We start from the raw sequence: 27,314 nt of genomic DNA, 5'->3' as shown, positions 1-27,314 counted from the left end.
TCTCTCTCTCTCTCTCTCTCTCTCTCTCTCTCTCTCTCTCTCTCTTTCTGCCTTGTATCTGTGGATCAGGATGCAAGCTCGCAGCTACAGCCTGCCTGCTGCCATACTCCCTGCCATGATGGTCATGTCTCTAACTATCTGGGACTATGAGCCCCAACAAACACTTTGTTGTGTAGGTTGCCTCGGTTACGGTGTCTCTTTGCAGCCATAGAACAAGGTAACTTACAACAGAGACAAACAATGTAAAGGAGGAAGGCGTCATTCTGACTCGGAGCTGGGAGGGTTCAGGCCGGGGTCTCTTGGCTCTACTGCTCACACTTCATCTGTGGGGAGGAAGGAAGCCACGTGATGGAACAAAGCTGTGGACTTCTTGGCCCATAGGAAGATGGAGGGAGAATCCCAACATAACTATTCAAGGGCACCTCCCAGTAGTCTATTTGCTCCCCTGAACTCTCCCGACAGCACCCTCACAACACCACCATCAGCTGGGGTCAGGTAATTTGGGGAATATCTAAGAGTCAAACCATAACATTTACCAAACACTTTTTTTTTTTTCTGAGGCAGGGCCTGACTATGTAGATCAGGCTGTCCTGGAATTTGGTGGCCAATCACCCATCCTCAAGGATGGGTAAAGATGACAATGATTTAGTATTGTTACTAAAAGCTTTAGACTCTTGAGAGAATAGTGACGCCCCTTAGGTCTTTTTGAAGACAGGCTAAGGGAATGGCTGATAGGCTCTGGTAGATTCTATTATCACATAATATTAAGGAAAAATCACAGAAGTGCATGCATAAGGCCAGCATAAAATCCATACATTGGTGTCTTTAGTCTGATTTTTTTCCCCCTAGTTTCCAATTTGGAAAGCCAAAGTGTGAAGACCAAGATGTTACCAGCATCATGGATCATAGCCCCAGTTAACCTAGTTAATACTAGGTGATTATAATACTATAATCATCTCTATATGTTTGTTTCCCAACTTGAGCTCCCTAAAAATAAGGAACATTCTTGAATTTCATTCATTCAATTGATTAATTATTGGGAGCACCTAAGTTTATGTGTGGAGGTATGACTGTGCCACTACATACACACAGAGGTCAGAGGACAACTTGTAAAATTTAGTTCTCTCTACCACGTGAGTCCAAGAATTAGACCTAGGTTGTTAAGCCTTGACGCAACCACCCTTCCCGTCATGCCATCTCAGAGTCCCTTTGGGTGGAGACCATTGCTACTAATGATGATATTCTCAGCTCCTATCACATGACCAAGCCCCAAGAAAAAATATTCAAGTTCAAAAGGTTTGCAAACCAATCCACACACAAATGCACAAACAAATGGAAAAAGCTCTCTAAGAGTAAGCTAAATGAAACCCCTTCTACAATACAAATTCTAAAATCCTTATCGGAAAGAATCTTCAGAAGGCTCTTCCAAGGCTGCTTTGGGGTAGACCTATCCTGAGGCTGTAACCAGTAGCTTCTCTTGCTGTAACTGGTTCTTTTTCACAGCTGCCTCTCCATCCTTATCTCTTCTCCACACAGGGTCTTAGCGTCGCAGAAGCCCAGGAAATTCTGTTTCAAAATGGACCGAATGCACTAACCCCTCCTCCAACCGTTCCTGAGTGGGTCAAATTCTGTAAACAGCTGTTTGGTGGTTTCTCCCTCCTCCTGTGGACTGGTGCCTGTCTCTGCTTCCTGGCCTATGGCATACATGTAAATTATTACAAAGACAACGCTAACAAAGATAATGTGAGTTTGCTCCCTCCCCCCAAACTCCCAAACTCTCCTCACTCACCTGAATCCCCAGTAGTTCATAAGTTTCTGGGGAAGCTCTTGGTCCATCTTGGTCTCCTGCAAACTCTATCTAGAAAGCTTCTGGTTCAGCTCCCTAAAAGGCGTTTTTCTACCAGTCTCCTCACCAAGTGGCCATCACAGTGTTTCTGCAGTCCCTCCCTCCCCCTTTTGAAAGATGCATTTACTTATTTAATGTATATAAGTACACTGTAGCTCATCTTCAGACTCTAGCTGTCTTCAGATACACCAGAGGGAGGGCATCAGATGCCAGTATAGATGGTTATGATCCAACATATAGTTGCTGGGAATTGAACTCAGGACCTCTAGAAAAGCAGTCAGTGCTCTTAACTGCTGAACCATCTCTCTCCCTGTAGTCCCCCCTTTCTTACTCAGAATGCCGACCTCTTCATCTCTTATTTCCTTAGCTCATTGTCCACCTCCTGCCTATAGAGGGAGAGGAAGAGTCACATTCTCTAGTTTTCTGACCACTCAACACAATAGCTTAGGTCTTCATTACCAAAAAGCCAAGTGTGCCAACACTTCCCAGATCCTCAGCCCTCGGTCCCATGACTTCCTCCAGCCAGAGGAAGTTGTTCCCTTGGCAATCTATCTGAGAATGCAGAGGGAGAAAAGGATGTGCTAATGACACTTTCTCTATCTTCAGCTGTACCTGGGGATTGTGTTAGCTGGCGTTGTCCTCATTACTGGCTGCTTCTCATATTACCAGGAGGCCAAGAGCTCCAAGATCATGGAGTCTTTTAAGAACATGGTGCCTCAGGTAGGTAGGACTTGTGGGGGAAGAGCTAGTGAAAGGAAGTGCAGATTGTGATGAGTTATATAATTGCTCAGTCCCCTGGAGACTGTCACACACAGTGGGTGCACCGAGTGAGGCTGGTGATGAGGAGCCTGGAAAGTCCCAGGAGAAATGGAAATCAAGCTCTGATGACAATAGCCACAGATTGTCTAGTCTGAAAGTGACAATGAAATGAAGAATGACCCTCCACAACTTAAATAAGGACATCTACTGAAAACGAAGCCTCTGGGGAGGCTGACATTAAAGACAATGAATCTGTGGAAATGTTCCAGTTTTTAAAAAGCTAAAAGGATATGGTTATATGAATATTCTGGTAAAGATATGAGTCCTGGGCCTAACGCTATGTTGGGAAGTAATGCCTTAAAGAGACATTTTGGGTCAAGTGCCAAAAGCTGAAATGTATGCAGTAAATGTGAGCATTGCATCAAAATCAAACCACTTGAAACAATCACTGTGCTGTCATAGAAAAGAACAACCTAGGGGCCAAGGAATGGATCCGCAGATAACAGCACTTGCTGCTTTTGTTGGCTAATTTTATGTCCACCCGACACACCCTAGCATCACTTGGGAAGAAGGGATTCAGTTGAAAAAAATGTCCACACCAGATTGGCATGTGGGCAAGCCTGTGGTATAGTCCCTTGATCGATAATTGATGTGGGAGGCTCCAAATCACTGTGGACAGTGCCACCCCTCAGCCGGGTAGTCCTGGGTGCTACAAGAAAGTGGCTGAGCAAGCCCAGGGAGAGCAAGCCATATGCAGCACTCCATGGCCTCTGGGTAACGGAGTGTGATGTGGAATGCTTAAGTGGCATAAATCCTTTCCTCCCAAAGCTGATTTTGATTGTGGTGTTTATCCAAGCAATAGAAACCCTAAGAATCTGTGAGAGCTGGGTTCCGTTCTCACGCTTACAACCACCTGAAACTCCAGTTTCAAAGGATTCCTTCTCTTCTGGCCTCACAGGCACCGGGCATGAACATGGTGCATATCTATATACATACATACACATGTATATATGTACACATGTATGTATATATGTGTGTACATGCATATATATATATGTGTATAGATATGTATACATATACATAAGATAAATCTTTTTTAAGAGAATGAAGATTACATAATTCTTTGAAAATGCACACAGAAGTGTTTAGGATAAATTACCATGATGCATCTAACTTCGAGTCAGGAAAGGATGAAGCGACTGAGGTGGACGGTTAGTGGGTGAAGGCAGGTGAAAGTTTTATAGGTGTGCTTGTCACTATCCTTATTATCGAAGCTTTTCTGAAATTTAAATTTTATTTTTTAAATGGAATGTTTTTAAAGGTATCTGGAAAAAGTATGACAGCGGATTGGAGTTCCTAAATACAGGCCTAGAGGCTTAAAAAAACCCAAGCCTCCCAGCTCATGCAACAATGTTATTATACTCCACCCTTGTAGCCTAGGATGTTCTCCCGTTAATGTCAGCATGATTTAAACCTTTCTTTGAGTAAGAGTTTTGATCTTGGAGTTTATCAGGTGGCACTGATTGCCTAATGTACCACCCAAACATGACTTTTGTCACAGTTCTGAGTCTGTGCTGCTGCTCTGGTCTAAGCTGGCTTCAGCTTGCTCTAGGGAGAGATAGAAGATAACCTTATTCACGCCTCGGTTGAAAGGATTGAGATGCTCGTAGCTCTTGCTTGTTCATGGGAACAGAGGGGTTCCCAGGAACAGCAGGGCAAACCTTAACAGGAACAATTTTTTTTTTTACTAATTTATTTATTTACTTTACATCCAGATCCAAAGTTTCCCATCCCTCCTCTCCTTCCGGTCTCTTCCCTCTTCCTTCCCGCATCGTCCACTCCTCCTCCCTTTCTCTTCAGAAAAGGAGAGGCCTCCCTTGGATATCAAACAGCCTTGGTACATCAAGTTGCAGTAAGACTAGGTGCATCTTCTCCAGTTCTCCAGTTAGATGAGCTTAGATGAGGCAGCCACTCAAGGGGAAAGGCCCCAAAGGCAGGCAACAGAGTCAGGACAGCCCTTGCTCCCACTGTTAGGAGTCCCACAGGAAGACCACAACTATAACATGTGTGTGGAAGGCCTAGGTCAGACCCCTTCAGGCTTCTTGGTTGTCAATTCTTGCCCCTGTGGGTCCAGCTTAGTTGCTTCTGTGGGTTTTCTTGGGGTGTCTTTGACCTCTCTGGTTCCTATAACCCTTCCTCCCCCTCATCGGTATTCTCCAAGCTCTACCAGATGTCTGGCTGTGGGTCTCTGCATCTGGGCATTAAATAATTTTTTAAGCCTTTATTCTTATATCTGCTAAAATCTTCTGGGCCAAAAATAAAAAAAAAAAATAGATTACATGGTCACTTCTACGCTTAGGGACAAAGAGATAGATCCCACCTCTTAACGGAAAGGCCATCAATCAAGTCCCATTGCAAAGGTTCTGCAGACAGCAATAGTAGACCTGACACAGAAGGACAGAGATGGAAGTGGGGAGGGTCAGAGCGCAACAAGAAGTGCAAGAGGCGATATAACAACCCTACATTATCTTCCTACAGCAAGCTCTGGTGATTCGAGATGGAGAGAAAATGCAAATCAATGTAAGAGATGTGGTTTTGGGAGACCTAGTAGAAGTGAAGGGAGGAGACCAAATCCCTGCTGATATCAGGGTTATCGCTGCGCAAGGATGTAAGGTGAGATGAGGAAAGCGATAGGAGGGAGCCTATGGCACGGTGAAGACCTGGGCTTAGTCTTCTTTTTTTTTTTTTTTGGTTTTTCGAGACAGGGTTTCTCTGTGTAGCCCTGGCTGTCCTGGAATTCACTCTGTAGACCAGGCTGGCCTCGAACTCAGAAATCCGCCTGCCTCTGCCTCCCAAGTGCTGGGATTAAAGGCGTGTGCCACCACGCCCGGCTTAGTCTTAATCCGATCTTATTATTCAGAACCTTGAGACAGTGATGAGGGTGGTTTGGGGGAAAGTAGATGAGGTTCAGATACTTATCTCTGCATGTTAATGACGTGATGGTTCTTTGTCCTGTGACTGCCTTTTAACCTCTGCTTCCCATCCCAGGTAGACAATTCCTCCTTGACTGGGGAGTCAGAACCCCAGTCTCGCTGCCCTGATTGCACCCATCAGAACCCTCTGGAGACACGGAATATCATCTTCTTCTCCACCAACTGTGTAGAAGGTGAGTATTGTATATCATCTGCAACCCAGGCTCAAAAAAAAGAGGTGGAAACACATGGCTTTTAAAACCTTCTGTTTTCTCAAGGTTTCGGGGTAGGAAGACTGTATCAAGATTGGCTTCTCCATCACTCAGGCGCTTAATGACCTCTGGAGGGGGGGAAGTCAAAGCCATCATTTCCAAATTTGCATACTGTTAATACAAAAACTGCTACCCATTGATTGCTTATGGACTAAATGACATACATATAAAATGCTTCACACAAGGTCTATTAACACTGTAAGCATCCTGAAGCTGTTGACAATGGTTTGAACTGGTGGAGAAAATGGTTTATGTGTCGGAAATAGCACAGAATGGAGGGACGTTATCCATCTCTGCCAGGTCACTCTTCTGCCTCCTTTTACCTTCCAGAGGAGGCTACCAACACTGCAAGCTTGAATTACTAGAGGTGTCCCTCAGACTCTGCCATTCAAACACTGGCTTTGTCCCTAGAATGAAAGAAAAGGCACTCCTGAGCCAGCATGTACATCCCTATTTCCTCTGCCCTTTGCCCTTAAGGAAACCCAAACATACTCCAGAGTCTACTTGCAAATCATCACTAATGCTTAAGATCAAATGTCTTAGTGTCTAAAGACAGGTGCTTTCTGTAGAATATATAAATGTATATAACTCTAGTGTCAAGCACTATAAACATTTTTTTTTGTTCTGACTCTCACAATGTCACACACAAAACTCTATGAAGTCCATAGAAATTACACGCTCACCATAGTTTAGAGTATGACCCAACAGAGAAGAGGGAGATTAGAGATTCTAATGAAAGTCTGTCTTCAAAGCCCACGCCCTTGCCTCCACTTCCCATGCTGCTCTACATGGAGTACTGACAACCTCTCCTCATTAAATCGCTTCACTTGAAAATGTCTGAATAAGAACAATAATGTTCAATATACACTAAGGAAGACCCCAACCAGAAACAAATTATATCATTTGATGTGTACACAATATATAAAACATAATTATTGAATGTACAGAAAAATACAAATTAGCAAGAGTCCTCTTTTTTTTAAAATGCTGTATTTTAGCTGTTATGTTTTAGGAGAACATTTGCTCAGGTTTATCTTTCTGAAGTAGGTTTTTCATCAGCTAAGTCTAGGCTGCTGACAAGCGGGTTAGGCAAGAGTTGGTGAGATGCTCCAGCTGAAAAACAAGGGTCTATCTGAGAGAAAAGGGATTTAATAGGAGACAAACAAAATCCAAATGTAGCCAGGAGAGTAGAACTAGCGAGATAGGCTAAGGAATTTTGTTTTGTTTGTTGACATATATCAGGTCTTGCTGTGTAGCCCTGGCTGTCCTGGACCTTGCTATGTAGACCAGGCTGGCCTTGAACTCACAGAGATCCTTATGCACCAGTTCCCGAGTGCTGAAGTTAAAGAAGTGTTCTACCATGCCCGCCAAAACTAAGCTTTGTACAAGTCGCCGAGTAATAGCATTTGCCTTAGACCAGTTTCCCCGTTAAACTTCACCCTAGACCAATTTACCAATTAGTAACACAAATACAACCTTATCCTTCCCCCCCCCCCCCCCCCCCATAAAAAAAAAAAAAAAAAAAGCCCTGCCCCCCAGCCGCCGTTACTGTGGTCCTTGACAGGCAATGGCACAAACCCCTCTCTTAGTGTTGCCGTGCTTCCAGGGAGCCTGACCGCTCTCTGATGACACATGCAGGGTGTACGAGGGAGGGAACAGTCTGCCCTAAGACACAGGATATTTGCCCTTATCAGTTTTCTTCCGGTTTGATGCTATCCTGCTCCATCTCCAGACACACAGGGAGCATTTATTACATTTAATCATTTCTAGCTAGATATGTGCATGGAATGCATTTAAACGACCACTGTAGCCACCTACACCCATCTTATCAAAAATACAAAATCCTTTCAGTATCTTTCAGTCATTTTTATTATTTTCATAAAGGTTTAGAGACCCTGTCCACCAATTCAAAGGTTGTCTGCAGGGTGTTTTGCATTGTGACCCTTGCTAAAGTCTCCTCCACCATAATACTGGCCTAATCCATCTAAGAACTCTACTCTTAGATGTAGTGTGTGCGTGCGTGCATGCGAGTGTGTGTGTGTGTGTGTGTGTGTGTTTGTGTGTGTCTGCCTGTCTGTCTGTGTCTACATTTGTGTCCTACATATACTCAGAAGCCCAAGGAAATCGGAAGAGGCGATCCCTCAAGCTGCAGTTAGAGACGGCTGCGAGCACCATGTAGGTTCTGGGAACCAAGTCCAAGTTGGCTGCAAGAGCAGTAAATGCTCTTTCTTAACCACTGAGCCATCTCTTCAGCTCATGCGCCTTGACTGTTGCTGAAGGCAGTTTTAGAACTGGAGACCACCAGCTACTCCGTGCCCCTGTGTTTGTGGGATCCACTCCTACTGAGTCACATGTATGATTTTACACTGACCCTTTAGATAATCTTTTATTCACTGGAATGCCAGAATAAAGTTGAGTGTCTACCATACATCCAACCTTGTTCTAGGCTTTTTTTTTTTTTTTTTTTTTTTTTTTTGAGATATTTGATTTCACAGCTTTGTGGGTTCTTTGCTGTTTCTCCCCCTCTTCCCCCTCCTCCTCTTCCTCCTCTTCCTTTTCCTCCTTTTCCTCCTCCCCCTCCTCCCCCCTCCTCTTCAGCCTCTCAAATCCTGGGTTTCTAGTAACTCACAGCATCTGCACTGTGCTTCATCCCATGTTTAATTAGAGGAAGACATAGCCTTAGAAAGCATGGCACTTTATCACAGGGGGAAAAAAACTACTTGTTTAAAAAGTTGATGGTTCGGCCCTGTGCCCTTCTGCTTCTGAGATGAAAATTCTTTCCATGGGTTTCTGTCCTCGATAATTCTCTAACTTGAATGGTAGGAACGTCAGGCACTATGGGGCAGCAGAAAGAATGGTTTTAAACAATCTTGTTTCAAAGTTGTGGGTGAGTGTCCTCCTGTACCATATGTGAGTAAAGTCAACATAGGGAGCAGAGCTGGTGGGGGGAAAAAGCCCCGGAAAGGCACAGGGCACAGGTGTTATGGCTGGTGCCACCCAGCAGAGGTCAGACGAGCTCTAGTCAGAAAAGCAGGGAAGGGGCTCCTCAAATAGTGACACTGAGGACTGGAGAGTTCTTTGTTGTGAACGAGCACTGTAGGGTGCTTAGCAGCCTGTGGCTTGCACCCTTCCTTTTCCTGTCTGCACAGAACCCTATGTCTTACTGTAGGGATTCCCCATCAGTTCCCCATAACTCAATCAAAGTTTGACATGAACTACCTCAAAATAGCATCAGACAAGAGCGCTGTCCCATGAGACTCTTCCTACTCCAGTCTCTAGTCCGAGTAATAGGCTCGTCATCCATACTTCTGACAGGGTGGCTGTGAACTGCGATTCCCAGGGCTTTTTCCTTAAGGCTCTCGGAAGTCAGAGAAGCACGTGGCCTACATTTTGCACTCATTACAGAGGATAGGAGACAAGTAAAGAGGTAGATGGGAGACATACACAGGGCATGGGATGTGGGCAGAGATGTGGAGTTTCTGTATCTTGAGTATGCTATCCTCCAGACATCTCCATGTGTTTGCCAGGCTGGAAGCTCTCCAAACACAGTTGTCTTGACTTTTTAATGGATGTTTTATTACATAGATGTGACTGATTATATCATTTGCCATTGGTAATCAATTCAACCTTCAGCCTCTCTCCCTATTCTGGATGTTGGGTTGTAGAGCTGAAAGCCCACCCTGTAATCCCATAGCTGGTTCCCCTGGCAACCTCCTCATCCTGTGCCTACCCAAGAGCCCACCAAGAGTTGCCTTGTTAACACAAACGGTTCTCTTACCACCTAGGGATTCTATGGAATTTAGAAGCTCTCTGTCCGATATTCCTATCATGCCAGAAACTATAAAGTGTCAGGAACCAACCATGATAACAAAAGATTCTCCTAGCAAAACAACCAAAACATTTGAGAAGTTCAATGTCAGTAACTGGGGTGGTTATATCAGCCCAAGCAATCCTTACTCTACCACAGTATGGAGTTATAGCTTCTTCCTTCATTCACAGGAACAGCTCGGGGTATTGTGATTGCTACAGGAGACTACACAGTAATGGGCCGGATTGCTTCCCTGACATCAGGCTTGCAAATGGGCAAGACCCCCATTGCCATGGAAATCGAACACTTCATCCATCTGATCACAGCTGTTGCAGTCTTCCTCGGTGTCTCGTTTTTTTGGCTCTCGATTATCTTGGGCTACACCTGGCTGGATGCTGTCATTTTCCTTATTGGCATCATTGTGGCCAATGTGCCGGAAGGGCTGCTAGCCACTGTCACTGTGAGTAAACAAGGGTGGGGAGGGGTGACCTCTGGGCAGACAAATGACTCCAGGGAAAGAAAGTGTACTTACTAACACTTTTGTTGCTAAGGAACATCTGAAGTGAGGGGTATCCCTGAGATGCATAGAAGCATCAGAAGCAATTTAGTTCCTACAAGCATTGTACTGCATTCCTCTACCTGTGCCTCTGTGAGTACTCTGTCCCCTCGGTGAAAGAGGAAGCAAGATGCAACAGAGAAAGGATCATGCTCCGGTCTCAGGTGCATTGGCTGTTAAACTCTGCCAGAGCACTTAGGATATTCAGACCTCATGCATTTGTTAGTTTATAGAGCAAGATTAATTTAGGATTACGGAATTCTACCAAAAAGGACTTCAAGGCCACTTAAAATCAACCTTTGAGCCAACACTGGATGTCCTCTATAAAAATCCATGGGAGATAAATGTGGTTTGTTTCTGAGGGCGGCCGACATAGCTCCTTTGTCTCAGCCCCGTCTTGTTCTTAGCTCACTTTAGTTAAACTGAGCAGAAATATGATTCCCTGTTCCATCCAGGTTTTCTCAACCAGAATAAGTTGGTTCTTTGTGTCCTAATGGCCCTCCCCCACCCCCATGACAACCATCATGACCCCTCAGATTCTCCAAGTAATCCCTTATCCCTTAACCATTCTTCCTATGACACAGTCTCGGCTCTCTGTCTTACTAATAACTTGTTTGGGTAACTTGTTGCTCTAGTTTTGTTTTGTTTTGTTTTTAAAGATTTATTTATTTTATGTATGTGAGTACATTGTAGTTCTCTTCAGACACACCAGAAGAGGGCACCAGATCCCATGACAGATGGTTGTGAGCCACCATGTGGTTGCTGGGAATTGAACTCCGGACCTCTGGAAGGGCAGTCAGTGCTCTTAACCGCTGAGCCATCGCTCCAGGCACCATATTCTGGTTTTTCTATAGTCATCTTAAAATAGAAATAAGGATAACATTTAGAGTGTGTTAGGACTAGTTTTAAAATGCTAGGAACTAAGGATATAGTATAAATAAAATGTAATTCCATAATTGGAATTCTATACTTACCTATCCACAGCACAATAGTTTGTTAATTTTTAAAAACCACCTTAGCTTCCATTTATGATTTTTTTTTAGAAAATTCTGATACTTTTTTTTTTAAGATTTATTTATTTATTATATGTAAGTACACTGTAGCTGTCTTCAGACACTCCAGAAGAGGACGTCAGTTCTTGTTACGGATGGTTCTGCTTGTGGACGTTGTACATCGTGGTGCGGAGCCTAGTGCGCACCACGATGTACAACGTCCACAAGCAGTGGTTTAAATGATTTCCCGGGGGCTTTTCAGTACTTTGACATCCTTTCCCAATGTCATTATCATTTCCTCCTGCCCAAACTTTTCTGACATTATTGGCAAGATGCCCCATCCATACATAGCACTGTATACCACAGTAAAACGTGACCCAGCGATGTGGTCCTTGTAGAGAGTGGATCTGAAAGACAGAGAGTGGTCTGGGATGTAAAAGAGGTTCCTGAATGAAAGATCGAAATGTGTCCCGGGGAAGGAGCCTGTGCTCTGGGACAGACACAGGAGGGAGGTGCACACTGAAAACTCTCGCCATAGACCATTTCCTCAGCATCCCAGGTGGGATTTCTAAAGACCGGGTTAGGGTAAAAGGGAAATAAAAATAATTAAATTTCCAAAGCCAAACAATCTGACCAGTCTCCACCTCGATCCATTCTTTCCCCTTTTGGTGGCCTTAGGTGTGCCTGACGCTGACAGCCAAGCGCATGGCTCGCAAGAACTGCCTGGTGAAGAACCTGGAGGCCGTGGAGACGCTGGGCTCCACATCCACCATCTGCTCGGACAAGACGGGCACCCTCACCCAGAACCGCATGACAGTGGCTCATTTGTGGTTTGATAAGACTGTGTATGAGGCCGACACCAGTGAGGAGCAAACCACGGGTAACAAGTGGCCCTGGTAGCCAAGAGCGAAAGGTTTGGGGTGGGAAGCTTAGGGGATAGATGATGCCAGATAAACAGGAGAGAGCGGGGACGTGGACAGATGCGAGGGTGGGGGTGGGGTCATAGGAAATATCACTCCGGGCGGTGGTGGCACACGCCTAGTCTCGGAAAACCAAAAAGAAAGAAAGAGAAGAGATACCATCTCTGTGTAGTGTTTAGGGGCGAAGGAGAAAGTGAAAAACCCCTGCTTCGTTTGTTTGGCCTTCAACGCCTTATGTAGCTGAGAATGATCTTGACCCTCCCAGTCCCCGGAATGATCTCCCTCTCAACGTCTAACCCCTTGTTTTAAACTCTGTGTGTTTATAGCTCTTCCTCCTCTTCTTCTTCCCTAGGGAAAACATTTCCCAAGTCCTCGGACACCTGGTTTTACCTGGCTCGAATCGCTGGCCTCTGTAACCGGGCCGACTTTAAACCCCATCAGGAGTCTGTTCCCATAGCTAAGGTATCAAGTTGAAGTGGAAAGAGGGCGCCGCAGTGACTAATATCACCTGTCTGTCCTTTCCAGAAAAGTCTGCTTTTCAGTGGTTTTCTACACACACCCTTCCCTCCCCGTTCTGCCTCTCTGCTTGAGACCACAGGTAAATCCCTTGTCCAGATGGTATACCCCTGGGACTTACTGTACACTCCCTTTCTTGCAGAGGGCAACAACGGGGGATGCTTCCGAGTCAGCCCTCCTCAAATTCATTGAACAGTCTTACAGCCCCGTGAGCGAAATGAGGCAGAAAAACCCCAAGGTGGCGGAGATTCCCTTTAACTCTACCAACAAGTATCAGGTACAGAACTGACAAAGGTGGCCGGAGAACGGTGGGAGCCATGGACTCGCCGGTTGGGGCCTTTGCCTCCAGCTGTACTTTGGAGCAGGGCACTCGTTCAGGAGAGCCAGCATCCCAACTAGGAGGAAGGCTCACCACAAGGAAAGTGACAAACACTAAGGAGAGAGAAGTGGGTGGTCAAGGGAGAGGGTCTGAGCAGAAGGTTCACCCATGTTGCCTGCAAAGAGAGCTCTGCATAAAACTCTAAGATGGACAGAGGCAGCTGAGGCCGGCTGCTGGGAGTCACACAGCTATTAGTCTAAACCAGTGTCTGCTATGAAATTCGCCAGTGTAGACAGCCTATACCCCCTTTCCCTCTGTGAAGTCCCTAGGGCAGCCATCATGAGACAGTTAGGGGTCAAATGCACGTGTGTCATATTTTTCTTTTTGTTTATTTGTTGTTTTTGTTGTTGTTTGCTTTGGGTTTTTTTTGGTTTTTTTTTTTTGTTTGTTTGTTTGTTTTTTGAGACTGGTTTTCTCTGCGTAGCCCCGGCTGTCCTGGAACTCACTTCCAGGCTTATATTTTTCACCTTCAAAAACATTGATTCATTATCCAGGGAGGAGCAGGCAGGCGAGGGAGAGGGTGAGTGATGGTCAGGGATACAAACAAGGAAATCCAGAGAAGCTACGCATGGTGGTTCATATAACCTCGACCTATTACCTCAGCAGCCGGGAGAGGGCTGAGGCAGAAGGATTACTCTAAATTTCAGGTAAATTTGACCTATAGTATGAGAGACCCTGTCTTAAAAAGGAAGAGGAAGAAGAAAAGAGGAGGATGAAAAGGAGGAAGAAGAGGAAGGAGGAGGAGGAAGATGATGAAGAAGAGGAAGAGGAGCAGCAATAGTCCTTGCCAAGGCGTGGGGGAAGGGATGAGAATCCAAGCTAACTTCGAAGAGGATTTCAGTAGAAAGTAGAGCGTCCCCTTGCTGAGGCTGGAGGGAGTCCCCTTGCTGAGGCTGGAGGGAGTCCCCTTGCTGAGGCTGGAGGGAGCCTAGGCCAGTTTGCTCAGCGATGACTCCTCCAACTCCTTGTATTTCCATGAAGACCAGACATTTGAGTGTAACAGGGTTATGAAATAAGACTCCTAAGTCAGTTTTGCCCTTCTGTCTTCAGGCATAAACAAAATAACAGTCTATATGGATTTTTAAAACCCAATTACTTGTACTTTCTGATGGAACACTAAAGGCTAAGTAGATCCACACTTCCCATCGAAACTCGCCTTAGTCACTGTGATAAAACAGAGCTCCCAGAGCTGCAAATAAGCTGCAAACGTTATTCCTACTTTTTTTCCCCCCTGACACTTGGTGGCCTCACTAACCAGACAGGAATTCTGTGGCCTGGCAGGGTGTGAGTAAGGCCTTTGGATGAATTAGGCATCTCTCCCTCCATGTGGTTAAAAATAAAAGTCGAACATATTCATGACATTGTTGGAATGTCTAACAAGTAACCATGTTCCCCCCAAATTACCATATGAGTGCTTCTGAGCTACTGAATATCATTCAAGTGGCAGAATTGGTCTCTGTGGTACACGGTGTGTGACAAGCCAACCCCACTGGACTCAGCTCCAGCAGGCACTAGCTCTGACAGGCTTTGAGTGAACTACTATAATTAGCTTGCTCCAAGGGCAGAGACTCGAGTCTTTGAAAGGAATGCGTCTTACTTAGCCTGGTCGTCTCTTACCATCTCTGAAATAGATTGTAGTCTGAGCATTTCTGATTTCTCTTTCTCTCTCCATCTTCTTTATATCTTCTTTATATAATCTTTTCTCTTTTTTTCTTTTTCTTTTTGCAGGAGGTGGGGTTCAGGGTCTCACTGTGTAGCCCTGTATGTCCTGGAACTCACTTTGAAGACCAGGCTAGTCTCAAACTCAGAACCCACCTGCCTTTGCTTCCTGAGTGATTAAAGGCATGCACCACCACCACCCTGTTCTTTATGTAATTTTAACAACAACAACAACAATACTCAGGAGGCAGAGCCATGAGGTTCTCTGTAAGTTTGAGGTCAGCCTGGTCTACAGAATAAGTTCCAGGCCAGCCAGGGCTTCATGGTAAAACCTAGCCAAACAAACAAACAAACAAACAAACACAACAACAAACCCCCACCTATTTCTTTTTCCTTTCTTTCTTTTCTCTTTTTCTTTTTGAGACAGTGCCTCTCTACATAGCCTGGAACTCATTATGCAAACCGGGATGGCCTTGAACTCACAGAGATCTACTTGTTTCTAGAATTAAAATCATGTACCACCAGGCCCAGCCAAAACCCTTTTTTGGGGGGGGGGGGGCGGAGGAGTATGTCATGGATTCCATGCAGCTGTCAGGGGACAATCTGTGAGACCATTCAACTCCTTCCACTTCCAGGCCAGAGACCAAATTCAGGTGTTCAGGTTTGGCCTCAAGCAACTTTATTTGCTGAGCCACCTTCTAAGTCCTATCTGTAAAAAAAAAATTTTTTTGAGAATTACTTATTTATTTATTTATTTATTTATTTAATGCATATGAGTGTACTGTGGCTGTCTTCAGACACACCAGAAGAGAGTGTGGTTGCTAGGAATTGAACTCAGGAACTCTGGAAGGGCAGTCAGTGCTTTTAACAGATGAGCCATCTCTCCAGCTCCACCCCCCATCTGTAATCTTTTATCAAGCTTTTTATTCCCTGTGACCAGGTTAGTAGAGTGAGGAGGTCTTGTGCTCCCCTGAGCCTTTTTGATTCATTCAACAAATACTCACCAAGAACACGGAGCTTTGTTCATCTTAAACAGCTTCCTCCTTAACCGTTTTTCCCTTTTAACGACTTGAGCATATCTTGAACATAACTAGTCATCCTTTAACAAATCAGCTGTAACCACATTTTACGGGCCAGTGGCTCACCCCATCCAACATCCAGGAAATGCAGTCTGGTCTCCTCTGCGTTCCCACAATTCCTTTCTGTTTGCTGATTCTGCCTCCAACAGGGATCATAGCAGGCAGTTCCCATAAGTCAAAAAAAAAAAAAAAAAAAAAAAGAGGAACTCCACGGGGTGCTTTTTCACAGACCAGAGATCCAAGGGAACAGAAAACCCAAGCCACCTGATTGCTCCCTCTGCTTGCTCCAGATTCTTCTCATGAACCTACCTCGCCTTCTGTCATCAGACATCTGACTAGTAGACAGTCTCTCGGTGGCATCTCCTGCCTGTAGAAGAATGGCTACAGGGCTAAATTATTTAAAATCTGTGCTTCAGTTTCAAAGCTTGAGTTTTGTTTTTGTTTTGCAACTCTTATTAAAAAAACAACAAAAACAAAACCAAACAAAACATAAAGGGGACTGGAGAGATGACTCAGTGTTAAGAACACTAGCTGCTTTCCCAGAGGAACTGGGTTCAATTCCCAGCACTCAAATGACAGCTCACAAGAGTATGCAATCCTAGTGACCTGTCACCCTCACAGACACCTGCAGGCAAGCCACCAATGCACATAGTAAAAGTCAATAAATCATTTAAAAAAATAAAGTAGTCAAGATAAGATATTTTTACCCTATAGAATACTCTATAGGAACTAAGGTTTCTCAGGATCAGGTGGACTTAGCTGAGTTCACAAAGCAGATAAGACATGGATGCTGGCTCTAGAACAGTGGACCTTGAGTTCATGAGAGCCATCCAGTCAGCAAGGTTGCAGGGAGAAAGAGTACCTGCTGTGCCCTCAGAGAACTTCTGAGAGGATAATAGGTTCCTGTGCAAACGAAGGGGCTGCCCCCCCAGCCCCCTTGAGTCTTCACTGGCCTGGTGGAGGATGAGAGGTGGGTATGAAACCAGTTTCCAGTGTCTTAACCTTCAAACCCTCCCCAGAATTCTTGCCCACTCTGTCCCATCTGGTTCTACCATTACATCTTCTCTCCCTAGATGTCCATCCACCTTCTGGAAGATAACTCCGATGCCCACGTGCTGCTAATGAAAGGTGCCCCAGAGAGGATCCTTGATTTTTGCTCCAGTTTCCTGCTGAATGGGCAGGAGTACCCTATGGATGAAGAAATGAAGACAGACTTTCAGAATGCCTACTTAGAACTGGGAGGTCTGGGCGAACGCGTGCTGGGTGAGGAATCGGGGAGAGGTCTTTGAAAGAACACCATTAGAATGGCTGTTTGTGGGGTGAACAGCTCAGGGTGTTGGGGTTGTGTCAGGGGACACATTGGGTGACAGCTGGACCCTTCATCTCTCTGCAGGGTTCTGCTTCTTGAACTTGCCTAGCAATTTCTCTAAGGGGTTCCAGTTTAATACCGATGAGTTAAATTTTCCCATGGACAATCTGTGTTTCGCGGGCCTCATCTCGATGATCGACCCTCCTCGGACCGCCGTGCCTGATGCTGTGAGCAAGTGTCGAAGCGCAGGGATCAAGGTGAATCCCTGCCCTTCCCCAAGCCCTCCACTCCTCACAGCTTGAAGGAACAAGTAGAACGCTCAGTCTAGAGTAGGTACCCAATACTCTTGGCCTAATTGATTGCTGCCTCCTTGAGCTTACGGTGTCTGTTCTTCGGAGATGTCCAACAGGAAGTTTCTTCTGGAAGCCTATCTTGAATTGAGTGTTAAAATCCCCAGGGAAGCTTGAAAAGTCAGCTGTCTCAACTATGCTCCCAGCATCAGGACGACTCTTAGGCATCAGTACCTCAAAAGTTTCTGGAAATTCTAATGAGTTTGAAACCACTGTCAAACACAGTGCTTCAACCAATGTGTGAATGACCTTTGTTTCTGTCTCTCTGTCCCTGTCCCTGTCCCTGGCTCTCTTCTCTCCTCTCTCCTCTCCCTCCTCTCTTCCCTCTCCTCATCTTGATTCCGTAGCTATAGGGTGCCTGGAGAGCAAGTCCCTAAGCCATGTTACTGGTGCCCTAAAAACCATAGGAGGAGTCACTGCTGGGCTGGGTTGTGGTACTGCAAGGCTAAAGCCCCTGGAGCTGGAGCAGGCAATAGTGAGGGTGAGGTATAGAGCTGAGGACCTCAAGTGAGTCTGACTTGCAGTGCACAGCTGCAGAAACAGGTATAAAGCTCTGACCCTCGAAGGAAAACTAGAGAGGAAGAGTGAAACTCCACTACAGAGCAGACCCAGGAGTTGAAGTCTTTGATGAGGTGGACCTTGAACTTCACGGGAAGGCAGGCAACAATGGGATTTTTCCAGTTCTGAGATTCTGTGTATTCAGGTTTCTAGATCAAAGACTCATATCTGTTTTGTTTTGTTTTGTTTTGTTTTTAATGTTGAATGATTGTGTGTGTATGTGTGTGTGTGTGTGTGTGTGTGTGTGTGTGTGTGTGTGTGTGTGGGTACACACAGGCCACGATGCTCATGTGTAGTTCAGAGAATAACCTTTGGAAACCAATTATTTCTTTCCACCTTGTGGGCTTTGGGATTTGAACTTGGGTTGTCAGGCTTGTTCAGCGAATGCTTTTGCTGAGCCATCTCACTGGCCCAAGATTCACAACATAACAGATTAGATATTGATACTCTCTGCTCATACCATATATCCTGGATCACCTGCATCTAAGACATGGGAAGAGCTGGCTAGAGCAGAGGAGTTGGAGTCCCTTAGGGGGAGTAGGTGCTCTCCGTGGGAGCTGCTCTTATATTAGACCTGTTACTGCTGGCAAGTTGTCCTGAATAGCACTTAGTTAAATGATGGTTCACCGGAGTGGAGACTGAAGAAGTGATATGGGAAATTACAACGTAGCAAATGTTTAATCACCACCTTAGAAAACCTCTGAGGCAGTGAGTTCTTTGTGGAGATGGCATTGTTACAGAACATCTCCATAGAATAATGGATGCTGTTTCCCCAAAGTGCTGGAAGCTCCCATCCATATCTTGGAAGAAGGCAGTCAGCCATCTGACTTCTCTGAGCTTCGAGGTAGACTATCGGAGTGAGGAGTAACATTGTGAACATAGTCAGCTGCAGTAAAGCTTAAATTCCAGCTAGCCCGTATAAAAGACACACAATCCAGGTATTTTATTTACAAGCTGTAAGCCAGGATTGGAAAGGTTTGGAGCTAGTCTAACTTATTTCCCAGCTGTATTATCCCTTCTTACTTGCTGTTATTCCTGGCCACGTGCTCATGTCCATCTCCTTTCATGGTGGTCTCCTCCATTTCCATCTCCTTTCTTCCCTGTATTCAACTTTATTCAAATTCCCTTCCTCTCAGTGCCCAAGCACATTGCACTTGCTCTGAGGAGGTCTGAGTGGCCACCCGTTCTCCTTCCGGAGCTCCACATTCCAAGGAGACAGACTGGCTGCTCAGAGTAGCTTGAGCCCCTACCTCATGGTAGCTCTCATGAGCTTAGCTTTTCTTTTTCTGTTGGATAAAAGCAAAACAACCTTGCCCCACCCCCAACTCCAGGTCCTGACTCGCAGAAGGTAACTTTTCTTAGGGCAAGATGCTTTTTTGGCAACAGAAAAAGCATTATCTTTCAAATTGAAATTATAAATATACCTCATGTGGATAAATATACCTATATTGGCAATTTATCTCACCTGGGGATTTGTGGATCGCTTTGGCAAGAAAAGCTACAGCGTGTGCCAGCAGGTAGGAAGAAGGCCCAAAGAAGTCATATGAATCAGGATGCCACCACTGCCTGAGGCAAGAGCCAGCTTGTGATAGTTTGTGAGGACTCGGAGGGCTGGCTGTGAGCTAGGGGGCCTCAGTGCTTTCTGAGCAGGCCTTGTTCTGAGCCCGTTTGTGGGCTTCCCTACAATGTGTACCTCCTCCTGGACGCTCGCTAACCTGATGGGAAAGCTGGCCGATTCCCTTGAGGAATCCTGACTCATTCTGTCTCCCTGGAGGGAAGTATGAGACAGGTGAACAGCGTCATCTTTCAAAACGTACAAAATGTAACTGACACAGGGGCGCTTGTTCTGAAGCAAACCCTTCCAGAGTCAAGCCTCCTGCCCTGCCCCAAGTGGTGGTGACACACAGCTGGTGACTGTCACAGACTACAGAATAAAAGAAGTCATATAACCGTTGCATGGCCCCAAAGCCTTTTACAAGGGAATGATAACAGGACCGAGCGGGTACCCCTATGCCCATGACTTTGAAACAAATGTGATTTTTAAAAATTAGAAAAATACTTCCATCATATTTATCAGAAAGATTTCAGTAGACTGAAAATACTTGTCGCATTATAAGCCTGGTTCCCTCTACAAAGAAACCAAGCTATGAAGGCTGTCCTAGCGACATAGCTTTCTTTCTTTCTTTTTTATTTATTTATTTATTTATTTTATGTAAGTACACTATAGCTGTCTTCAGACACCCCAGAAGAGGGCATCAGCTCTCATTACGGATGGTTGTGAGCCATCATATGGTTGCTGGGATTTGAACTCACAACCTTCAGAAGAGCAGTCGGTGCTCTTAACCACTGAGCCATCTCTCCAGCTACATAGCTTTCTTAATGACATTTGAAAGTTTCAGATGGTCTGATCTGGGAGAAAAGGGTGGACGGGAACACAAGGATAGTTGGTACCACTCTGTGAGAACATGAGAGGTTTAGGTGGCACCAACATATGGGAAATCAAATCCTTCCAGAACTTAATGAATTTCAAATGCAGCTGGATAGCCTTTACCTGAAAAGGAGCTATTTTTTGTAGAACTACTCTTCTGTTGAGTGTATCTCTTACATGCGTAACTGAGTATTTTGTAACATTGTGTCTAAGGAGCTCACTCTTGGGAGAGTTATCCTTGCATTGTTATTTCTCTGAGTGCATCTCATACACGAATATCTGAGTGTTTTGTAACGTTGTGTCTCCGGAGCTCACTCTTGGGAGAGTTCGCTTTGTACTTTTGCTTCTCTGGCTTGGCACTGGGGTGAGATGGCTGAAGCAACTAGACAACAGTCCGTGTAGTGGTCAGACATGGTGAGAGACTAGGAATGCATGAGAAAGACATGCACGCCTTGTGAAGCAAGTCCTAGGCCACCATTGATGAGCCCCTGGGAAGTTTGCATTGTGTTGTAACCCAGAATCACCTCACTAAGGACTCAGTCTCAGCCACGGGTCCAGGGTAGTCCTCTTACGGTTCCTCTCTAATACCCACTATCAGGCAGCCCTAGCCTGAGCTCCCGGTGATCCACTGTCCTGCAACACAGCTGAATGATCACCAGCAGTAGGTTGGGGTACCAGCTCAGTGCAATTGCAGCTTAGTTAGCATTTTGCTGTCTTCTTCCATCAAGCCAAGGGTGCTAGGGATATGGAATGATGGGGTTTGTGAAACCCTGTAGTGGAGTTCTTTGAGAAAGACCACTCCGGTGTGTATATTCACACCTTGAAAGCAAATAGGCCTCTTCTGGGTCTTTGACCCTGAACGCAGCGAAAGCTTTTGCCCTCTCCAGGTGTTTCACTGATCCCTCCTATGAGAGCTTGAAAAATTGTATGGACGCCTGGAGGACAGCTGGGAACCTTGAGAAGGGGCTCCCAGGTAGCCATCTTCCCTTCAGTCCTCATCCCTTAATTAGTTGTGGATGGCTTATTAAAATTATTGTGAAAGGGCGAGGCAAGGCAAGAGGCAGAGTAAGGGTCTATATACACTGGGCCCTGATGAAGTTTAGTTAGGTGACATATTATTCTAGGCATCCCTTCGTAATGTTTGGTATGTGTTTGTGTTGTTGCTTAAAAGTTGCAAACAGCTTCTGGAACAAAGTGCAATGGAATTCTGAATTTTGTAATATTTCCAAATGATTGGCTTCTTCCTGGGCAGTCTAGAACCTGAAGCACCTGTGTCACATCATCTGACATCCCTGCCTCCAAGGACTAAACCCTTGATGTGGACAAGTTGTGCTTGGAATTGATCTGCTAAATGAGCTACTCTTGGAAGAGGGGCATAAAGAATCCAGAGCTCATCTAAAACATTCTCCTTTTCCTTCCTCTCCCAATTCAGGTGATTATGGTAACGGGGGATCATCCCATCACAGCCAAAGCTATTGCCAAAAGTGTGGGTATCATTTCAGAAGGTAACGAAACGGCGGAGGACATTGCCACTCAGCTGAATATCCCTATCAGTCAAGTCAATAGCAAGTGAGTCCCTGAAAGAACTCAGACCTGACATTTGCACCTCATTGTCCTCAGCCTGTCCTGCCAAAAACCACTTTGTGAAGTTCCTGGGGGTGGGGGGGGTCTCCTGCAGCAAGAAGGATTGTGGGGTTTACCCTCTCCCAAGTTAAATATAACAGAGAAGTAGCTAGGAAATTAGGTTACTGGGTTTTCAGAGGAAACAGGAAAAGATAGAGAGCCAAAGGCAGGAGTGGCTGACAACGAGGGTCAAGGATGGGACGAGACAATCTGAGGACAGTACACACTGGGAACAAGGAGAGTGGGTAGGAAAGAAACCAGAACTTAAGAAATCAGTCGAGACTGCTGGAACCTGAGGCGAGGCCTCAGCGCTTTGATCTAGCCTTTGGAAACTCCTTCCCTTAGGTCTGTTAAAGCCATTGTAGTGCACGGCTCAGAACTGAAAGACATGGAATCACAGCAGCTGGACAATATCCTCAAGTCCTATAAGGAGATTGTCTTTGCCCGGACCTCCCCTCAGCAGAAACTCATCATTGTGGAGGGGTGTCAGCGACTGGTAAGGGAGCCAAGAGGCCCTGGGGAGCCTGACGGAGCCTTGCCACAAAGCCAGCAGGGGCACACATGGAATGGGTAGGAAGGTACTGGAGGGAATCCCATCTTGAACCCCGTTGATGGCCTTCAGTTTGAAAGCTCTCCGGAGGTTTAAATAGCTCCCAGGAACAGAAGACAGGGCTGAGCACAGATAAACATGACTGCAAGATGCTGGAATGGAGATGACCTTTGGGACTGATCCTGAATCTAACACACATTTTTTTTTTTTTTCACTCTTATCTGGATTTCACCAGGGAGCCATTGTGGCAGTGACTGGTGATGGGGTGAATGACTCTCCAGCGCTGAAGAAGGCTGACATCGGCATTGCCATGGGCATCACAGGCTCTGATGTCTCTAAGCAGGCGGCTGACATGATCCTTCTCGACGACAACTTTGCCTCCATTGTGACAGGCGTGGAGGAGGGTGAGGATGAGGGTACCTGGTGGCTGGATTTGGGCTTAGAGTATGTTACCTTCATTACCTATGGTCACCATCCAACCTCCCAATCCTCTACTGACCGCAAGAAGTGAGAAGACAAAGCCTTGAACATTCCATCAGCTCGGGCTGGAGGGACATGGTTTGTAGACTACTTACTCAGCAGGTGTAAAGCCCTAGGCTTAGGTCCCAACACCACATAAAATACCTATTACCCCAGCGCTCAGATGATGGAGACAGGAAGATCATGAGTCGAAGGTCAGCCATCCTTGGCTACACAGCAATTTTGAGGCCTGCCTGTGTAAAATGAGAGACCTTATATTAAAAAAAAAAAAAGAAAGAAAGAAAAAAGAAAAAGAAAAAGAAAAAGAAAAAGAAAAAAGATCCAGCTAATACTTAAGTGTTCTTTTTAAAGACGAAGTTGGAGCGTTGTCTAGATTTGTCAGGGAGACCGAGACCCTGGAATACATCATGTCTTCTTTATGGTCTTGCTGGGATTCAAGGGTACTTACTTCAATACAGTTTTCAGAGGTGAGGTAGCCATTGCCTCGGAAACTGAATGTGTCAGTCCTCAGCAGGGCCCCATAGAAACTTGTTTGTCTGAATGATTCGGACATGTTAAGACCAATTGGAAATTATCTGCAAATTAACTGCACGAACTCAATTACCCTCTTTCCAGAGAATTCCAAAGAGAATGCCTATTGGAACAGACCCCCACGAGCCGCCCCCCCCCATAAAGCTACATGCTTCGGTCCCTCATTTCTGTCTGAAGCTATCTTACTAAAACATACCAATCCCCTTTATTGTATGCTGGTATGAATCTGACAGTTTGCTCATTATTTTAAATCTATTTAATTCAATAAATTTTTCTGAGCGCCATTTGCAAGATGACTATCCCTGGGACAGGAGACAAAGACACAAATTCCTGCCCATGAACAACTTTCTTTATAGTGGGGAGAGACAGACAATGAACAAGGCAGATTTCACAGAAGGTTAAAGCGATAGGGGAAAAAAAAGCAGAGAGTTAAGGGAAGAAATGACAACCTGTGGAAGAGTAGTCAAGGCTAGACCCAGCCATCTTGCAAGGCAGAAGTGTCACTCAGAATAGCTAAGGCCAGACTCAGCCACCTTGCAAGGCAGGAGAAGCGGCACTCAGGGATAAGCAAGGTCACAAGGTAAAGCAGAAAAATCAGATTCAGACCCAAGCTCGGGTTCTTTCCATTCCGTCGTAATCGTGCAAGGACTTTAACACTGGTATTTTCAGCCACCTCCAGGATTAACTCTGCCCAACTCTGCCTAAATTTCAGAGATCAGGTAACACTAGCCATGGTGAACCCAAGAACAAACCATACAAAGTCTGCCCACGGTTAATCAACCATGGCTTTACTTACTTGTCAGTCACTCAGTTTGCAGAGAAATCACAGGCCCCACCCCCACCCTCACCCCCACTCCCACCCCCACCCCCACCCCCAAGGTCTGCAACTTCCCAGCATTTTCACGGACCACCCCTTTCTAGCGATTCCTCTTCCCAGGAGTCAGTTTGTCAGGAGTCAGAGGTGTGTGTCCTCTGGCTGCTTCTCCTCTCCACAGGCCGCCTCATCTTTGATAACCTGAAGAAGTCCATTGCATACACCCTGACCAGCAACATCCCTGAGATCACCCCTTTCCTGCTGTTCATCGTCTTAAGCATACCCTTGCCTCTGGGCACCATAACCATTCTCTGCATCGATCTGGGCACTGACATGGTGAGTGCCAGGTTTCACTCTGGGGATTCCTACGATCCATCGATCGTAGGGAAAAACCTGTCCTGTGGTCCTGCGACAGGACAGCTCTAGAATGTCTTCTGAACCCCACATACCTGTCATTCCCAACACCCATCCCCCAGGTCCCTGCTATCTCCCTGGCTTATGAATCACCTGAAAGTGACATCATGAAAAGGCTTCCACGGAACCCCAAAACGGACAATCTTGTGAACCACCGTCTTATTGGCATGGCCTATGGGCAGATCGGTGAGCCTAGGGAAGTGCGGGGGTGGAGGGGTGATGGGAGGGTGACAGTGGCTGTGGCTGGCCATTTAGACACCTCTGTTTAGAAGTCAAGCGAACAGTGTTTCAAAAAAGAAACAAGCTTGGCTCTGGGACCACAAAGAACTGTTGATCTCTTACAGACAGTAGTAAAAGGAAAAATCTACATAAAATGATAGCGCCTCTTTCCATATGTGAAGCAAAGAGTAAAGAGATAACACGCTACAGTAGCTCTGATGTCCTTCTGATGGTTGTAGGCTCTGTGCTTATATACATACCTCACACAGACACATGATTAAAATTAAAAACGTTTCTAATAGAGTCTGTGATCCAAAGATGACCCTAGATGGACCAAAGCAAGACCAAAATCCAGCGGGGGCCAACTCTAAATCCTATAGCTCTATGATTCGTGCCAGAGGGCTTAAACAGTTCTACTCTGCAAGCTTAACATGGTTAGAAACAAACGTCAGGGTTTTGGAAGCAAGTCTCAGAGATGGCAAGATCAGGTCACCGATGCCGAGAATCCTTGTCACTATGCAGACACACACTAACCAGCTATGATCTGCCTTTCGGGACCACTCTCTGAACAGACTCCCCTCCCTGGCGACTCTGTCTCTCACAGGGATGATACAAGCTCTGGCTGGATTTTTCACCTATTTTGTGATCCTGGCGGAGAATGGCTTTAAGCCTCTCGATCTTCTGGGTATCCGTCTATTCTGGGATGACACACAATTAAATGACCTAGAGGACAGCTATGGGCAGCAGTGGGTAAGTGGAACGGGTAGGATCTGAATCGGAACTCGTCAGACTGAGGGAGCCACCCAAGTATGGTGGTACAATCCCAGCACTTGGGAAGCGAAGGTAGGAGTACCACAAATTGAAGGGGCTCACCTAAGCAACATAGTAAGTTCAAGGTTAGCCTAGGCTATATGCTATGAGACTTTGTATCAAAAAAAAAAAAAAATGTGTTCAAGTCTTAGGTGTTGAAAAAAGATACCTTTTATACACTGTGGCTTCAGCCAGCTGACCCCATGAGGTCTGCAGAAGAAGTCCATGGAGTCAGAGATGCCCAGAGTTCTCATTGCTCACAGTACCAACACCTCCCCAAAGCTCAACTCAAGCCCTTGTTAGTTTTACATTCTACGTGTCTTCCCTACAGTCAAGGTGTGGCATGATACTGATTTATAGTAGATGAAATCTATTTAAAAATAACTTTACATGACAAGAACTTCCCTTAGATACTGAAGACATATAAAGTATTATAAGAATGGGTTGACAACAGTTGTCTGGCATCTCCACCATTTGGGGGTCCTGTGCAAGTTGGGCTTCACTTTCATAGCTTCGTACAATGGCCTCTCAGGGCTTTTCTGCATGGACTTCCTTGTCACATGCCTGGCCTCAGGGTCTCTCTGTAACCACAGAACATTCCACACCACCTATTTCTATCCTTCATGGCCTTAAAGCCAACATCATGTGAATGACAACTTGGGACAAACCCTGTCCCCTTGAATCTCATTTGTAGCAGCTTCTGTTACTGCTTTTTAGAAGCAGGAAATTCCCAAGGCCTTTTCCTTTTGCAGGGTGGATGCCTGGCTTCCTCGTGAGGTCTCACCCTGAGGGCACCCTACCCTCTGTTCGGATGTAGATCAGCTCTCTCCTCAATCTTCTTAAGGCTCAAGCCTTGGATGCCAACATGAAACTTCCTGATACTGATTTTCCCCTCAAGCTATCTGTTTCCTATTTCTTTTTTCCCCACTTGCTCTTTTTCATTGTTGACTTACATAAGAGTGATTACTAATAATTACTGATAAAGTCCATATTAGGCTATCTTGAAATCTCCTCTGCCTAAGGAATTGGTCTGTTACTTTTAAATTCAGTTCATTAGGATGAGGGCAGAAAACAGCCACATTCTTTGCCAAAATATCACAAGAACAGACCGTGGTCACAAGAACAGACCGTGGTCCGTTCTTCTCTCAGTCCCCTTGACCCGGGCATCCATGACCCACATAGGTTTTGACCCACTACTGTCTTCCAAACTTCTGCTCCATTGGTCCAGTGAGCTCTGCTTGCAGCATTCAACCACGTTTCTAGTCCAAAGTGCCAAAGTTTTATTTCCTTTTGCCTCCACAAAAACCACATGGTCAGGTCTAACACAGCAATACCAACTTCTGTTTTAGTTATATTTCTCTTCTTTTTCTTTTCTCTTCTCTTCTCTTCTCTTCTCTTCTCTTCTCTTCTCTTCTCTTCTCTCCTCTCCTCTCCTCTCCTCTCCTCTCCTCCCCTCCCCTCCCCTCCCCT

The 27,314-nt window shown here is 45.5% G+C and overlaps 1 protein-coding gene across 2 annotated transcripts in view; it reads left to right on the top strand.

Annotated features, from left to right (window-relative positions):
• Window positions 1-27,314, top strand: part of LOC110321177 (sodium/potassium-transporting ATPase subunit alpha-4) — a 35,891-nt gene that overhangs the window by 1,772 nt on the left and 6,805 nt on the right. For both annotated transcript variants that reach the window (XM_021197276.1, XM_029538181.1), the window contains exons 3-18: window positions 1,537-1,743; window positions 2,453-2,566; window positions 5,144-5,278; window positions 5,654-5,771; window positions 9,849-10,117; window positions 11,884-12,085; window positions 12,478-12,587; window positions 12,784-12,918; window positions 16,832-17,021; window positions 17,152-17,324; window positions 21,836-21,972; window positions 22,372-22,522; window positions 22,812-22,980; window positions 24,583-24,737; window positions 24,878-25,001; window positions 25,639-25,784. In XM_021197276.1, the coding sequence (XP_021052935.1) occupies window positions 1,537-1,743; window positions 2,453-2,566; window positions 5,144-5,278; window positions 5,654-5,771; window positions 9,849-10,117; window positions 11,884-12,085; window positions 12,478-12,587; window positions 12,784-12,918; window positions 16,832-17,021; window positions 17,152-17,324; window positions 21,836-21,972; window positions 22,372-22,522; window positions 22,812-22,980; window positions 24,583-24,737; window positions 24,878-25,001; window positions 25,639-25,784 (2,535 nt within the window). The remainder of the gene's footprint in view (window positions 1-1,536; window positions 1,744-2,452; window positions 2,567-5,143; window positions 5,279-5,653; window positions 5,772-9,848; window positions 10,118-11,883; window positions 12,086-12,477; window positions 12,588-12,783; window positions 12,919-16,831; window positions 17,022-17,151; window positions 17,325-21,835; window positions 21,973-22,371; window positions 22,523-22,811; window positions 22,981-24,582; window positions 24,738-24,877; window positions 25,002-25,638; window positions 25,785-27,314) is intronic.

This window comes from Mus pahari, chromosome 5, assembly GCF_900095145.1.
Source record: "Mus pahari chromosome 5, PAHARI_EIJ_v1.1, whole genome shotgun sequence".
NCBI classification, from domain to species: Eukaryota; Metazoa; Chordata; class Mammalia; order Rodentia; family Muridae; genus Mus; species Mus pahari.
This window is presented reverse-complemented; position numbering and strand designations above follow the sequence as displayed.